The 15,895-nt window shown below is 38.7% G+C and overlaps 3 protein-coding genes across 3 annotated transcripts; 2 read left to right on the top strand and 1 right to left on the bottom strand.

Annotated features, from left to right (window-relative positions):
- Nucleotides 1–1,743: 1,743 nt before the first annotated feature.
- Nucleotides 1,744–2,700, bottom strand: LOC309327017 (olfactory receptor 5B21-like; the record flags this gene model as incomplete). Its single annotated transcript, XM_081836049.1, has 1 exon — nt 1,744–2,700. One exon carries the CDS (start codon nt 2,698–2,700, stop codon nt 1,744–1,746), a length of 957 nt encoding a protein of 318 aa, XP_081692175.1.
- Nucleotides 2,701–8,760: 6,060 nt separating this feature from the next.
- On the top strand, nt 8,761–9,690 carry LOC309327566 (olfactory receptor 5AP2-like; the record flags this gene model as incomplete). The annotated part of the gene is made up of 1 exon (XM_081836867.1): nt 8,761–9,690. Exon 1 carries the CDS (start codon nt 8,863–8,865, stop codon nt 9,688–9,690), a length of 828 nt encoding a protein of 275 aa, XP_081692993.1. The 5' UTR covers nt 8,761–8,862.
- A 2,295-nt stretch (nt 9,691–11,985) lies between these two features.
- On the top strand, nt 11,986–12,948 carry LOC309327016 (olfactory receptor 2AP1-like; the record flags this gene model as incomplete). The annotated part of the gene is made up of 1 exon (XM_081836048.1): nt 11,986–12,948. The coding sequence occupies one exon, from the start codon at nt 11,986–11,988 to the stop codon at nt 12,946–12,948; it is 963 nt and encodes a 320-aa protein (XP_081692174.1).
- Between the last annotated feature and the right edge of the window lie 2,947 nt (nt 12,949–15,895).

Raw genomic sequence — 15,895 nt, 5'->3', positions numbered from 1 at the left:
TTTGCTGTGATGTGACTGAGAAGGAAAGCTGCAGGCTGAAAGGCAGCATGATGTCTGATGTCTGCTTGAATCCAGGGCTACAGCTATGAGAGGAATAGGACCCTCTTGGAGTGTCAATGCTGTGAATCCCTCCATCAGGCTAGACTCAGGCTACATATATGTATAAATGAACCATAAATGACACCACAGTCTCTGCTATGCCTCATTTTCCAAAAGAAAACACAAACCCTGGGCAAGCCTCTTGGAACCCCCCTGGAGTCTTGCATCGCTCAGAGATTGGGGTGGGGTGCAACAGTATGATTACTTAAAAAGATAATGAGAGCCAAGGTCAATGAGATCAGAGTCCAGCATTCAAATTACCAGATTAATATGGGCAGCCTACAAGCAAGGCATAAGTGCAGTAGCATCCTTCTCCTAAACCCAAGTAACTGATGTTCAGAGGCAAACTAGCATATAGCCATCAAATCTAGTATTTGATTGATTGATTGATTGATTGATTGATTGATTGAATTTATATACCGCTGTAAACCCAGGGGTATATGAACAAATATTCCACGCTGGAGGGAAGGGTCTAATCCCATTTTTTTGGCTAATCCCTCTTTCAATGTTTTGCTATGTTTTTATCGATTTGAAGTTACCCAGTATGGCTGGGACTACTCAGCCAGATGGACACTGCATCTTTCACATGAGGGAATCCCAACATATCTCACTTTGGCCCATCCAGGATACACGGACTTGTGGGTGGATGCTCAGGTGTTTCCCCATTGATTTGCAGCTGCGTGGACACCAGCCAAAAGTAAGATACTGTGGCCAAGGATCCATACATGCTTGCTGGGCGTACCTGGAAAGGAATGGTCACAGAAAACTCATAAGTGACTGCTGACTTCACTGGATGTAACCCTTCTACGCTTTGGAATGCCATGGCCTTGATGGGTTCAGGATCCAAACCCCAAGTTGCCACCACTGAGAATGAAATGTTACCTTGCAGGCATTATAACACAAGAGGCAAAGGACTTGGATGATGCACTCAGATTTGGCTGACTGTTTGCCTACCTGGCTTAATGCATTAATTCTGCAACAGTCACTATGTTAATTACTAGTCAATATTAAATGATATGTAAATTCAGCATGAATGCTTTATCACCACATTATAAGTTGGTATATTCATGCCACTGATTGCTTTGGCCCCCGTTTATACAAGTGGACCAGAGTGAAATTTCCCTTGGCATAGTCTGCACCTGTTACCCCAGCCCCTGGCCCCTGCAGAATGACTGAATTTGAATCTGGGTTTGGTGGGAACCCAGAGGCCACTGTGACAGCTGTTGGGGACATGGCAATGGGCAGGAAGAAAGAGGCATGGCTGTGGGATGATGGGAGAGCCTTGCACCGGGTCACAAACGTTGCCCACTGCTGGATTGGTGAAAGGCCATTATAGTTAAACTGTGTGCTGTATGAAAGTGTATCCTTTTACTTGTCCTGAATCACCCACCCTTCAACTTAATTGGATGACCCCTGTTCCAACATTATGAGAGTATGTGTGTGAATCTTATTTCTTTCCACTTTCTCCACGGTGGGTAAATCTGCGTTCACGTGAAAGATTGGGATAATGTTTCCCATGTGTCAAGATAAACTGGTTTTGAAATTGAGCAGTGTTTTATTTATTTATTTTTTATTGTGATACAGTCTGATAAAATCCAATTTCCTATTTGGTACATGAAAACATATGGATTCATCTTGTTTGAGCTATGTATCTACAAGCAACTGACGGATTTGTCTCTTCAGTGCCTTCTTTACTTCTTTGTTTCTCAGGCTGTAGACAAGTGGATTTATCATGGGAGTCAGGACAGCATAGAAAACAGAGAATACTTTGTTAAGGTCTCTCAGTGTGACAGTGTTTGGTAACACATAGACAATGGCTATTGTGGAATAGAAAATTGTGACCACAATAAGATGAGATGAGCAAGTAGAAAAGGCCTTTTGTCTGCCACTGGTGGACTTGATTCTCAATATGGCAGTGATAATGGAAGCATACGATATCAATGTCAGCAAAAATGGAGGAACGGTGAATACAGAAGCGACAAGGAATATCAAAATCCTCAAAAGACTAGTGTCACTGCAAGACAATTCTATGAGTGGAAAGACATCACAAAAGAAATGATTTATTTCATTGGGGCCACAGAAAGCTAACCTCGACACTAATATTATTGTTATGGAAATAGCCAGAAATCCACTGATGAAAGAGACACCAACTAACTTCACACAGAACTTACCATTCATATGGGTTGCATAATGCAAGGGTCGGCATATAGCTAAATAGCGATCATAGGACATCACAGATAAGAGATAGCACTCAGCTGCCCCAAATGATGCAAAGAAATAGTGCTGAACAAAGCAGAGATTGAACTGAATAGATCTGTCACCAGTTAAAAGGCTGGTCAGAGTCTTGGGCAGAATAGTAGAACTATAGCAGGTCTCTAGGCCAGAAAAATTCCCAAGGAAGAAGTACATGGGGGTATGAAGATGTTTATCAGCTATAACAAGCATGACAATGAGAATGTTCCCAACCAAGGTAACCATGTAGAAAAGCAGAAAAAGCAAGAAGAGAAGAATTTGCAGCTCTCTGAGATTACTAAATCCTATAAGGACAAACTCGGTCACATTAGGTTGATTTTCCTTATCGGAGCTGCTTAGAAGTTGCATATTTGGGTAAAACATATTCAGACATATAATCTGGTGCAAATAAGAGAGGAACACAATATTGCAAATATTATGGGTTGGCCTTCAATTTCACCATTCAGAAGAGCAATCAAAGCAATGAGTCTTAAAACTCAATGATGTGAATGGTACTGATGCACAACAACATTCTGATGCACAGCAACATTCTCTGCAGTGTGCTACAGCTTAGCTGTTGTTGTTGCTGCTGCTGTGATATTCCACCCTTCCTTCTAAAGGCACCTAGGGCAACAAACACATAAGTAATAAAATTAATTAATTAATTAATGTATTAAAAACATGTTTGAAACAATTCCATTACAGATGCAGAATGGGAAATATCTCTACTTGAAAGACAAGAGGCATTATGGAGAAACGTTAGCTCTCCAGACTCAGAAAAGAGCCACTACTTTTTCTTGAGAGAGGAGGCTAAACTATGCTTCTAAAAGCAAAGCAAAACAAAACAAGCTCCACATATTACCATCACCTGAAGAAATAACCAAAAAATATTGTCCCTGCAAATGGGGCTACATAAATAGGAGCTTTAATGCAGGTCTTCCCAGTCTCTCCTGCTTTCTCCTACTCATGATCTTAAGAGCAGGACTCATAAGCATCATCATACATTAGTTCAAAGACCTCTTGATTTCCATGGGAAATTTTAAAAAGTAAGAATGTGTTTAATTCTCCCACTAGAAAAAGAACCAGTTGACCTTAAAGGTGTCTAATTTTTGCACATTTCTTTTAACTTCCAACAACGATAAATCTCTTTAGATATGTCTCATTTCTCCTGCTGCTTTTGTCACATGGGGCAATTTTAAAAGCAGTGCTGACCCAGTCCTGCATTTTTTCATCCATTCCAACATTTATTAAAGAGAAATATTATTACTGCTGTCTCAGTTTTCATCTTTTCCTTCATTATTCATCCTACCTTATACTTTGCCCATAATCTGGGATTTTACAGTTGGAGAAGTTATTAAGTCTGTGGTTTGCTGACAAGACATCCAATTAGATTCCTCACAGCATTGCAGCATGCCACTTTAAAGCATTTAACAGAGTTCGTTACTAAAAAAATAAATGTCTTTTGGAATGATTTCAATTCTTTTAAATATCGACTGCCTCATGGCCTGTTAACTTACAGACTATTAATTTCAGTAAGGATGAGTTTAAACTACAAGCATGATAATCAATGGCACAAGAGTCTCCAAGGAAGAAGGGAAATTAGGAGAAAAACCACTGGGGCATCCTGTTAGACTTAAGCAAAACTCTAATCCCACAGGAAATATTAATGAGGAAGCAGAGGCTGATCAAAACATAACAATAATAAACAATGCCATGATCTAGGGTTAAATTGAACCTCACTTGTATTTCTTTGTCCCATTCATGAGCAGTGAAATCAGGGTCACTGGGTTTTGGATTTTTTTGGTTTTTTCTAGGATGGGTGGCTAACAGTACCACTCACAGGGATATTCAGGGAGATAAAAATATTAGCCAGTCACCTCTATGGGCAGGGTTGCAGTGCCTTAAACAGGGGGGCACACCCTGAGCCTCTCCCCTTTTGAACCTTACCACAGGATTCACCACCCACTCTCCCATTTATATATAGCCTGTATGTAGTCCTGTCCAAAGATGTGTGGGCAGGACAATGTGGACCTTGCTATGGTATATGTGGTCACCATATTCAAGGCCAGGGAGGACTCTTCCTGCAGACAAATTGGCTGGTCTGTAGATTTTCACCTACCTCATAGAAAACATCACAACTTTGGCGGTTAAGGCATTGGGTTGTATACTTAGCTGATCAGGTAAAGGGGCCAGGGAGGGGCTGTCTCTGTCTGAGAGCCCACACAGGGGCCGACAGGCCATAGCAACCTTCCCAAAGGTGGCCCTGGCCGGTGACACCCCCCCCCTTTCTACACCTACTTATCAACCAGCAGTCAGGCTGCTTGATACCAGATACACACCCAATGACTTTGGCCAAAGCCTATTCCATCTGCAATCAATAAATGTTGTGGCCAATTTCCACCCAACATCAATGTCCTATGTCTTATTTCATACTGAGACCCTGCACCAGGTAGCAGGCATCATGTGCCTGGGTATGCAAATGACACCTGCTTTCTGTTAATAATCTTGTGTAGTAGCTGGAGTCCAAGGATTGAAAACTGTTGCCTTCCAGATATTGTTAGGTTCCAACTTTTGTCAGATCCAATAAGCATAGGTCAGGGGTTACTGGAGCTGTCATGCAGACACACCTGGAGGGCCATAGATTTTCCTTCCCTGCTGTAAGCATCCAACACCCACACCAGAGCCAGTGTGTTTGTTTAGCTACAAGTCAGCTACAGAAAAACTTGTTTGGTAAAATAAAATTATCTGGAAATAGCTATAGAATCTACCAGTATTCTCATGACCTATTTATTGGATTTTTTGGTCATGTAAATATCACATTTGTTGCACTCTCAGCCCAGATCACATAATTTTCTTCTTCATGTCTAAATAATTCAATGATAAGAAAGAAAAGGGGGGAACAACCTGTCATTTTAAGATGAGAGTTAAGACTATGGCATGTTGCCACAGAATTGTGAAATCGGAAGCTAGGGTGGATGCCTCAATGAATGTATCCCATGACCATGCAATGTCACAAATATTTCTTGCTTACAACCAGCAAAGATTGCTGTTGCTGCCTTGGTCTTCCATTGCTAACTACCTGAGCTTTACTGGATTGCTAGAGGACTCCTCATGTGAATTTTTGCTTTTTGCTTACCTCATTCCTTTTTGTTGACCATTTTATTCCCTCTTATCCCTTCAAGAAAAGCTGTCAGGGTGAGTTACATGAAACACCTCATCAGTGCTTTTTCCCGCTTAAAAAAATGTTTAGGAGTTCTCTCATTTTATAGTTCAAATCAGGAAAAATAAATGCAGTAAATGGACAAAAGTACAAAGATTCACAAAATGTTTAGGGGTATGCACCCCCTTGTTTCCCCCTCAGACGCATCTCTTTCTTTCATTCATATGCCCCCCCACTCACCCCAAACATAAATAATAATACATTTTTCCTCATTATCTTAAGTGCACTTATTGCTCTCCCTCCCTTGAGTGTCTTCTATTTTTTTCTTGCCTTTGTTGATTCTTGATTGTTAGGAATTTCTACTTTACTCATTAATTTCCCTTATGGCTTTAGTGTTTTCTTCTTCTTTTACATTTCTTACTGAGATTTTTTCAGGTTGATTAATTGGTTTGGATATATATATATGTGTGTGTGTGTGTGTGTGTGTGTGTGTGACCTATAGATTAATTGTATTATGCAGGGGGAGGGATCTCGCAAAAGATTCATCCACATTTTCAGTATAGGGCAAGATTTTCAAGGTGTCAGAGACACCTAAGCAGCTTTGAAGTGTTGGATATAATGATGTTTCACTAATATAATGGCTTCTACCTAACATACAACTGATGAAGATCAACAGAAATTATGTTATGTGTCCAACTATTCCCATGCTCCACGATTCCTGAACAGTCTTTGCCTGTGACCTGATCACAGCCTGGGTGAAGTATTCTTTTATATTTATTTTTCAACTCCCATTTAGATTTCAGCTGTTTAAATTAAATAGTTTTATTTGACAGAGCATCAGGATGAAAACAGGTAATATCTCAGACTGCTCTAACACACAAACATAGGAACCAGGAACTCAGTGCTAGAGGCAGGAGAGGTGTGAGACTGCAGCGGCATCAATAGCAGCAAGACTGGCCAGCAGATCATGCTCAGGCATAATCTTGACTCCAGTCACAGGAATGTCATGCAATAATCATAGTGACTGACTACAGTTTTCATATTTCTCTTTTCACATTTTATTTATCATCTTTCCAGTCCAGTGCGTGCTCTCTCGCTCGCTCTCGCGCTCTCTCTCGCTCTCTCTCTCTTCTCTCTGTGTCACACAGACACACACACACGTGTGCACAGATACACACAAGCCCTTGTAGCTGTTCATTCATTAAATGGATGCACAGAGAAAATGTAATCAGAAATGCTCACTTTCAAGATGCAGAAACATCATGAAAACTGACATTGAGTTCTACGGTTTTCAACTGGTTTTATAGTTTGACAATGGAGTAATACACCAATATTTCAAGGAATTAATTATTAACAGGAAATCAAGGTGAACATTCATTGTTTTATTACAGCCTGACAAACAAATGAGAACAAATGCTCAATAAATCCAACCCTGAATAAACTATGTGCAAACAAATTAGGATGAATACTCAACAAATAGGTCATCTGGAGGTGTTCCAAGTAGTTTTTGAGTCTGTTGGTGAAGAAGTATGTATTTTCAATCATTTAGGCTCTTTTATCAGACAGTTCTTAAGTTTGATAGTGAGCACTCACACTTTACATTGTGGGTGCCCTTTGCAGGACTGCACATGTTGCTGCAGTTCCCAGGGAACTTACTGGCAAACAGATACTGGCCTGCCTCTCAGTGTTAATTTTTGGAGGTTCATGCCCAGCCTCAGTAGTCAAGTTTCATTGCTGGGAGGTGGCGCCGACAGTATCCAGGCAGTTGGCTTAGGAGATTCACCCTCCCTTAGTTTAATGTTCTCTTCTTTGCAGGTTAACTTTTTCTTCCTGTTTAGCAGGCGCTGCTATGGTCTTTGACTGCTTGCTGTTGAAGGACAGTGAAGAAATTTTCCTGCATTGGCAGGTTTTGTCTTCCCTGTAGCAGTTCATCACAACTTTGGCGGTTATGGCCTTGGGTGGAATCCTTTAGTCTTTTCTTCCCTTTATGGGGGGGGGGGTCCTGAAGTGGTGATTCACACACACCCCACAGCGGCAATTCCAGGATCCCTTCTTAAAGGGATTATATATAATGGGTGTCACTGGCCATACACTGAAAGGTTGTCAGTAAACTACGCTGCGTGTGGGGATATGGGCTGGGCTGGCTGCTACACTTATGTCTTGCAGAGCACCCCCATATCCTATTTACCCTTATGAGCCCCAGTTCCCCCCGGCTGGGGGGTTGGGATGGATACACGCCCACAGCCTAATCCAAGGTCTTCCTACATTCAGAAGTTTAATAAAGCTGTAGCCTAATTTTAATTCCATATAACATTATCAGAGTCTGTATTCTTTCCTTACGATCCCTAGGGGCTGGGGCTGTCACTGCCTGGTCACGCAATTGGCAGAACTTCACCTTCTCCTTTATTTCATACTACATTATATTTGTTGCCATCTGCTTGCCAATGAGATCAATTCTGGATGATATTAGAAATTAAGATGCCTCTAAATGTGCATATGGATTTGTGTTTCTAGATACTGGTAAGCTCTTGCATGCTGCTGTATTGTTTAAAACAGAACTTGCACAGATGAGCTATGTAAGCTCCTTTATTGAAATTATCCATACAAACATACTATTTACTTTAGTTGCTGTCAGCATAGAAATTGAAGCAGCTGATGCATAGCATTCACATAAGTTTTGCCTCACCATGAACTTGAAAGCAGCCCTTTATCTGTTCTGCTGACTAATGAATGTGAGCTATAATTGGTAGAAATATCCCTGAGAAACCAATGAGTTACATAATTTATTGGTGAAACTGACACTGAAAGCAAAGAACATTGAGAATTTTCCACAAATCACATCCTTAAATGTAAACATCAGTTTATTTGAATTGTTGTCTTTGGGCTTTAACTGCACATAATGTTAAAGGACTGAATGCAATTGAAATGCAGTGTTTCTTTTGTAAAATAAATGAAATGAAATCACCCTCAATAGGTGCTGAGTAGAAACAGGAAGACTTTTCTCTTCTAATGTGATCCCACCTGCAAAGTTTCTACGCATTGACAGGACTACAGTCTTAGCAAATAATTACATGTCGTGCTCATTTGAATGTCAACTTCATAATATAGAAGAATGGTTTATTTAACCTATATATAATGTAGTTTGCTCAGCCTACCATCCCTGCCCATATGCTGAGTTAAATAAACTCCTGCATCATTTCTACAAGTGCAAAGCTTTATTAACACTGCCTGCTCTTATTTAGATACACCTCAACATGAAACGAGAAGAAGGAAATCAGACAGCCCCTGTGGCATTTATTCTCCTGGACTTCAATAGTGATGATGTACTGATACAACTTTTCATACTGTTTCTACCAATCTACCTTGCAACCATGGCTGGAAACATCCTCATTATTATTCTAGTGATTCTTGATCAACATCTTCACACACCCATGTATTTCTTCCTGGGAAACCTGTCATGCCTGGAGACTTGTTACAGCTCAACTGTCATGCCCAGGATGCTGGTTAGTTTTCTGACTGGGGACAGAACCATTTCTATTAATGGATGTTTTGCACAGCTGTATTTCTTTGGGCTTCTTGCAACTACAGAATGCTACTTTCTAGCAGTGATGTCTTATGATCGCTACTTAGCAATATGTAAGCCGTTGCATTATGCAATACTCATGAATGGAAGAATTTGCTTTCTGCTAATTGCTGGATCATGGATCAGTGGGTCACTACCTATCAATGTCATGATATTCTTGGTATCTCACCTGAGTTTCTGTGGGGCCAACAAAATAAACCATTTCTTCTGTGATTTCACCCCAATGATAAGACTTTCCTGTGATGACACCAAAGTGGCTGAAATGACAGCCTTCATTTTCTCCTCCTTAGGCACTCTTCCCCCTCTTTTAATAACGGTGGCCTCTTATGTTTGTATTATCAAGAGCATTTTAAGGATCCCATCCACCACTGGGAAACAAAAAGCATTTTCTACATGTTCCTCTCACCTGACCGTGGTTGCTTGCTTCTATGGCTCCCTGATGATAGTCTATGTATTACCAAACAAGAGTTATCTGAGTGAGTTGAAGAAAGTATTCTCTCTGTTCTATACTTTGCTCACCCCACTGGTCAACCCCCTTGTATACAGTTTGAGGAACAAAGAAGTGAAGGAAGCAATAAAGAATACTATATTTAAGATGATTCATAGAATTCATTAAGATTGAGGATAATGTGGGGGATGATGAGGATGCTTCATTAACATAGATTTAATTATTTCAATGTTTTTCATTGTCTTCTATTATATCCACATGATGTATTTAGTTGAAATCTTAATCAGGTAAGGATCTTTGGCATATGCTTTTTCTCATTGAAACTGCACTGCAAAATCTAGAGAAGCATATGAGTTGCATTCATATCCACAATCACATTTGGAAACACAAAATATTTTCATTGTGAAGAGCAGACCAATCATTTTTTTTTCATCCTTCCCTATTCTGAATTCTGAAGTAAGCCTCAACTGACAGTAGGACTCAAATCCTCTCACATGCCAGCCACTAGTATGACTTTCACAATCTCTCCTTCAAGCCCACTCCTTACTGAAGATACAGTAAAGCCATTTCTGCACTATGCCAGCCTAAACAGCAGGAGCAGTTGCAAATGACACAATGTTCAATAATACAATATAAATTCCATGCACACAGAAAACTGGGCTGTCAAGCAGAATAGTGAGATGTTAACCTATACTGAGAGTAATGTGCACTAGACTGAAAGTTCAACTCATTCTTTTCTGAGTTTGGATGAATAAAAGGGAGTGAAAATTGCTCTGAAACTTCAACACAACATTTGTTTTGGTTGTTTTTGCCAACACTAGTTTCTTGATACCAGATTCCCTCCCACTAGGAGTCCCCTCAAAGCAATGTCCATCATTATATAGCATCATTCTATGGAAAAGCACCAGTCATTAGTTCTGTGAGGAAAAACATCACCCCAAAAATATATGAAATAGGTGTTCCAGTTTTGCCACGTACAAATGTGGAAACTAATTGGGGTGTATATGTTTTGGCTCTTAATTATATGTTTCTACTTGACATGCTAAATTTCTGTGATCAGAGAATGTATTTCTATAGATGAACTTATTTATTAATAATGTTTATATACAACCCTTCATGAATAAAGAAAGCAGGTGGGATCTGGAATGCTTTTATGTGAGCCCAGACTTGAAGTTTGGGGTGAAATAGTCTAAAAATAGATTTACCATTTCATTTTATATTTCTGTGAGAACTAGGTGTAAGTTATATTATGATAAGATCAGTTCTCCTGGCTGGAGGACTGCCATTTCAAACATGTGAGAGAAATAATGAGATGATATCTGTTCATTCTTTCATTCTCTATGTTTATGCTCTTCCTCTCTCTCCCACCTGACCAGTGGTCTCCCTTGGGTAGAAACTTCATTTGCAGTCAACAATGGTTCTTGGGGGCTTTGTGTTCTGCTTAGCTTTTCCCACTGAGAATAAAAGAATGATGTAATTAACCTGGAATATGAGAAAGAATGTGTCTGTGAGACTGTGCATTTACAAATATAAATACAAATTAATATATTCAGTGTGTCAGAGCCTTCTTCTTAATAGTATAAACAGATCAATGATGTTACCTGGCCTTTCAAACATCATGAAACAAAGAACTTCCTAGAAACGGATGTGAAAATGTGTTGCCCTCAGCAGCAGGTACACTGAGATTTTTTGTAAAATTGCTTTAGGTACCCCCCCCCCACCATTTTACATTCATTCCAGGAATTTTTGATTCATTTAGGATCCTGTAGATGATTCTTCAATGGGAACAATCCTTAATGAGAAGAGAAGCAAGTTTTCCTGATAGCCAGCTCCCAATTATTACAGATTACCTTGCAATGCACCCAGTTCTCTCCCATTATTCGCAGGGTTTCACAATTTTTAATTTTATTCAATTAGGTTTTCCACTGCTTATAAGAGGGAGAATTTTGCAAATTTTATACTATACAACATTGTTCAAAATATGGATATCAGACATGAGCATTTATTTATTTTTTGACTAATTTTTAAGGATCTCTGACTCAGTATGTTATCTTTTACTTATAGAAAACATGACTCTCTTTCTAGAGCCAATATAAAATAATTTATTTTTATCCCACACTTTTAAGTGCAGTTCCTCCTATTGTGGATTTGTAGGGAAGCAGATCTGTTGCACAACAGCACAAGCCAATTTTCTTTTTCACTTTTGCACCCTTAATTTGCCAGTCAGTGATTGAACCTCCTCCTGAATAGTGGCAGTTTGAAAGTGCCCTTCTTCTGAGTCAATAATTTTCTGCAGCTCATGAAAAGTGAACAAACACATTACATAGCAACTTGTCAAGAGATGCAGCAAAACCAATGCAAGCACTGGTGTATGTGTGCTGAGTGATGGTTGCTTAATTCTTGTGTGGGGATGCAGGGGAATCTAATTTTTCAATTACTCAGTATATTACTTCCTATCTATAGATGCAGCATTTGAAAAACTCAGAATGGCAAAACATAACAGGTTTGACCGAATTCCTTCTCCTTGGATTTAGGAATGTTGAAAATGTGAATATACTTCTCTTCTTGTTATTTCTAGTCATCTACATTGTGACTCTGTCTGGTAATCTCCTCATAGTTGCACTTGTCATGGCTGAGCAACACCTTCACACTCCCATGTATTTCTTTCTGTCAAATTTGTCCTTTGTGGAAATATGCTACACCTCAAATATCTTACCAAGAATGCTGAACAGTTTTCTTACAGGGGACAAAACCATTTCTTTTGTGGGCTGCATCTTACAGATGCATATATTTTCCACCCTGGCAGCTACTGAATGTTACCTCTTGGCAGTGATGTCATATGATCGCTACCTAGCCATATGTAGACCATTGCATTATGTCACGCTTATGGACAACAGAACATGCATCCTGCTGGTTTCAGTATCCTGGTTAATTGGATCTCTGCTTATAACCATCTTAACATCTTTGTTGACCCAGCTCACTTTCTGCAGTCAATATCAAATTGACCATTTCTTTTGTGATTTTACACCTTTAGTAAGACTGTCTTGCAGTGACACCTGGGTTATTGAAACTGCTGCTTTCATAACATCATCCATTGGAATTCTACCCACATTTCTCATAACTGTAACATCTTACATTTTTATCATCAGCACAATCCTAAAAATCCCATCTGTGACTGGGAGGCAAAAGGCCTTTTCCACCTGCTCTTCTCATCTCACTGTAGTTTCGGTTTTCTATGGATCTTTAATGTTTGTCTACATCTTACCAACAACTGGTAAATTCAAAGAACTAAATAAGGTTTTCTCCTTCTTGTACACAATCCTAACTCCAATGGCCAATCCCTTCATATACAGCCTAAGGAACAAAGATGTAAAGGACACCCTCAGAAAAGCATTGTGCCAATTTGGGTTTTCTTGCATCCATTGATATCAGAGAATACCAGAAATAAGGACTAGTGTAACTGTTATTGAAGGTCACAGAGATCTGTTATTTACATCTGTGTGTTTAATTACATGAACGGGTTTGAATCCAACTAAGTCATAGATACATTGAAATCCATGGACAAGACTAATTACATCCATCAATTTTAATAGCTCTGCTATGATTGTGACTAAGGGCCGATCCGTATCATATATTTAAGGTACATGTTTTTCCCCAAAGAACCTTGGGAACTGCATTTTTCCATTTACAGAGATACAATTCTATGCATTTTTAACATTTTCCGTAATTTTCTGGGAGAAACCATGTGCTTTAAGTGTACTTTGGATGTTTTTTAAATGTACAGTGTGGATCTGCTCTTAGATGGATACAAACCATGATCAATATGCCTCTACTCTTATTTTGCTGTTAACGGCTACTGTCTATGTGCTGTTACATTTTATGTATCTCAAAAACCCTGTATATTGATTTGCTGATTGTGTATATTATATATGATCACAATGTATTGAAAAATTGTATAAAATGCATTATACAATATTGTATGCCTTAAACAAGATAACTATTGACTGAATGGTTTTAAATAATCATATACCCATAAAATCACAATTTGACATTTATTCTAATACTTAGCAGCAATTTTAGACTGGATGCTGTCCACGTAGGATTACAGTAGTTGTTTTGTTCTAAAACCAAGGGCAACCATGTGATTCGTGTTGGAACAAACTTTGATCACCCAGGTAAGGCCTCAGCATCGGCTTAAAATAGACTGAAGGTGACTTCACTCTCCTCAACTGCTGTTAAAGACCAATGCATTGCTTTGTATTTTGTATTGTTTCTTTGTAAATATTTTAAGGCTGTTTCCAGTAAATCTTTGAAACTCATTCTTGTGGTGGAAAGCTATTATTCTATTATTTATTTATTTATTTATTTATTTATACCCTGTCTTTTTCCTTGATGGGACTCAAGGCATCTTATTAAAATGAGAACTGCTGAAAGTATAAAAGCATAATTTTTGTATGTCTCTTTAAAATGGGTTACTTGAAAACAAAAATATTTTGATATATCATTTATATTACCCTATGAATTACAGTGATTTCAGCATCAAATATTCAAGTCTTTATTTTTTCTAGATATCATCTGATTTATTTAGATGCATCTGAAAAGCAATAAGAAATAAGGAAATAAAACAGAGTCCATAGCATTCATCCTCTTGTACTTTAATATTGAAGATACGTGAGTTTTATTTTCTATATTGTTTCTACCTATATAACCATAGCTGGAAACATCCTCATTTTTATTCTAGTGATTCTTGATCAGTATCTTCACACACTCATGTATTTCTTTCTGGGAAATCTCTCCTGTCTGGAGACTTGCTATAACTCAACTCTCATGCCAAAGATACTGGTCACTTTTCTGACTGAAGGCAGAACCATTTCTATCAATGGATGCTTTGCACCACTATATTTATTTGGGCTTCTTGCAACTTCAAAATGCTGCAGAACCCCTCACAGAAAGAGCCACCTCCGAACAATGGCATTCACCATATAGCAACATCCCATGGAAAAGCATTAGTCATTAACAACTGTGAGGAGCACTATCATCAGTGCCACTGGGAAGCCAAGATAGTGGATGTGGAAACTAATTGGGTTGGATATGTTTTGGCTCATTCTTAATTAAATTTCTGTGCTCAGAGAATGTATCTCTATCTATAGATGGACATTTCTATTAATAATGTTTATATCCCACTCTTCATGAATATAGATAGCAGGTGATATTTGGCTTAAACAGTCATGTGAGCCCTCACCTGAAGTCTGAGGGCATACAGTCCAGAAAAAGGTCTACCATGTTATTTTATATTTCTGTGAAAATTAGGCATAGTTATATTATGGTAACATTGGTTCTCCTAGCTGGAGGGCTGCCATTTTAAATATGTGAGAGAAATAATAAGATGATATCTGTTCATTCTTTCATCCTCAGTGTTTATGCTCTGTCTCTGTCTCCTACCTGACCAATAGTCTCCCTTGAATAGAAATTTCATTTGCAATCAACAATGGCTCTTGGGGGCTTTTGTGTTCTGCTTGGCTTTCCCCACTGAGAATAAAATAATAATGCAATTAACCTGGAATATGAGAGAGAATGTGTCTGTGAGACTGTGCAGATACAAATATAAATACAAATGAATACATTCAGTGTTTCGAAGCCTTCTTCTTAATAGTTTGGAGATATCAATGGGCAAGCCAGAAAAACATCACCTGGACTTACAAACATCATGAAAGAAAGAACCTTCTAGAAATGGATGTGAAAAAGCAGGTACACTCAGATTTTAGGTAAATTGCTTAAAGTAGATTTTTTAAAATTCTACTCCTTCCAGAGATTTTTGACTCATTTAGGATCTTATTGAAGATTCCTCAATGGGAACAATCTTTAATGAGAAGAGCAGCAATATTTGGCATGTTTTCCTGAAATCCAGCTGTCCCCATTATTACTGCTCTTCCCTGCAATGCACCCCATGTTCTCCCATGAATATCATGGTTTCATAATTCTTGTTTTGATTCTATTATGTTTTTCGCTGCTTATGACAAGGGAACTCAATTATGCATTCTTTAAAAAATACCATACAACATTGTTCAAAATATGGATACAGTATCTGACATGAACATTTATGTTTTGGACTGCTGTTGACTAATTCCTTAAGAGTCCTTGACTCAGTATATTATTTGTTAGTTGTAAAGGACATGACTCCCTTTCTGCAGCCAATATAAAACCAACTATTTTTCAGTTTTGCACCCATGGTGAAACGTCCTTGCCATTACACTTGGGTAATTGAAACTACAGCACCACCCACAGGAATTCTGTCTATTTTTCTTGAAACTGTCATACCTTTTATTTTCGACAGCAGCACAGACCTGAAAATCCCATCCATGGCAAAAGCCAC

The sequence above is a fragment of the Podarcis erhardii genome, assembly GCF_964252035.2.
Source record: "Podarcis erhardii genome assembly, chromosome: 13".
Taxonomy (NCBI): Eukaryota; Metazoa; Chordata; class Lepidosauria; order Squamata; family Lacertidae; genus Podarcis; species Podarcis erhardii.
The sequence above is the reverse complement of the archived record's forward strand: the minus strand, read 5'-3'. Positions and strand labels throughout refer to the sequence as shown.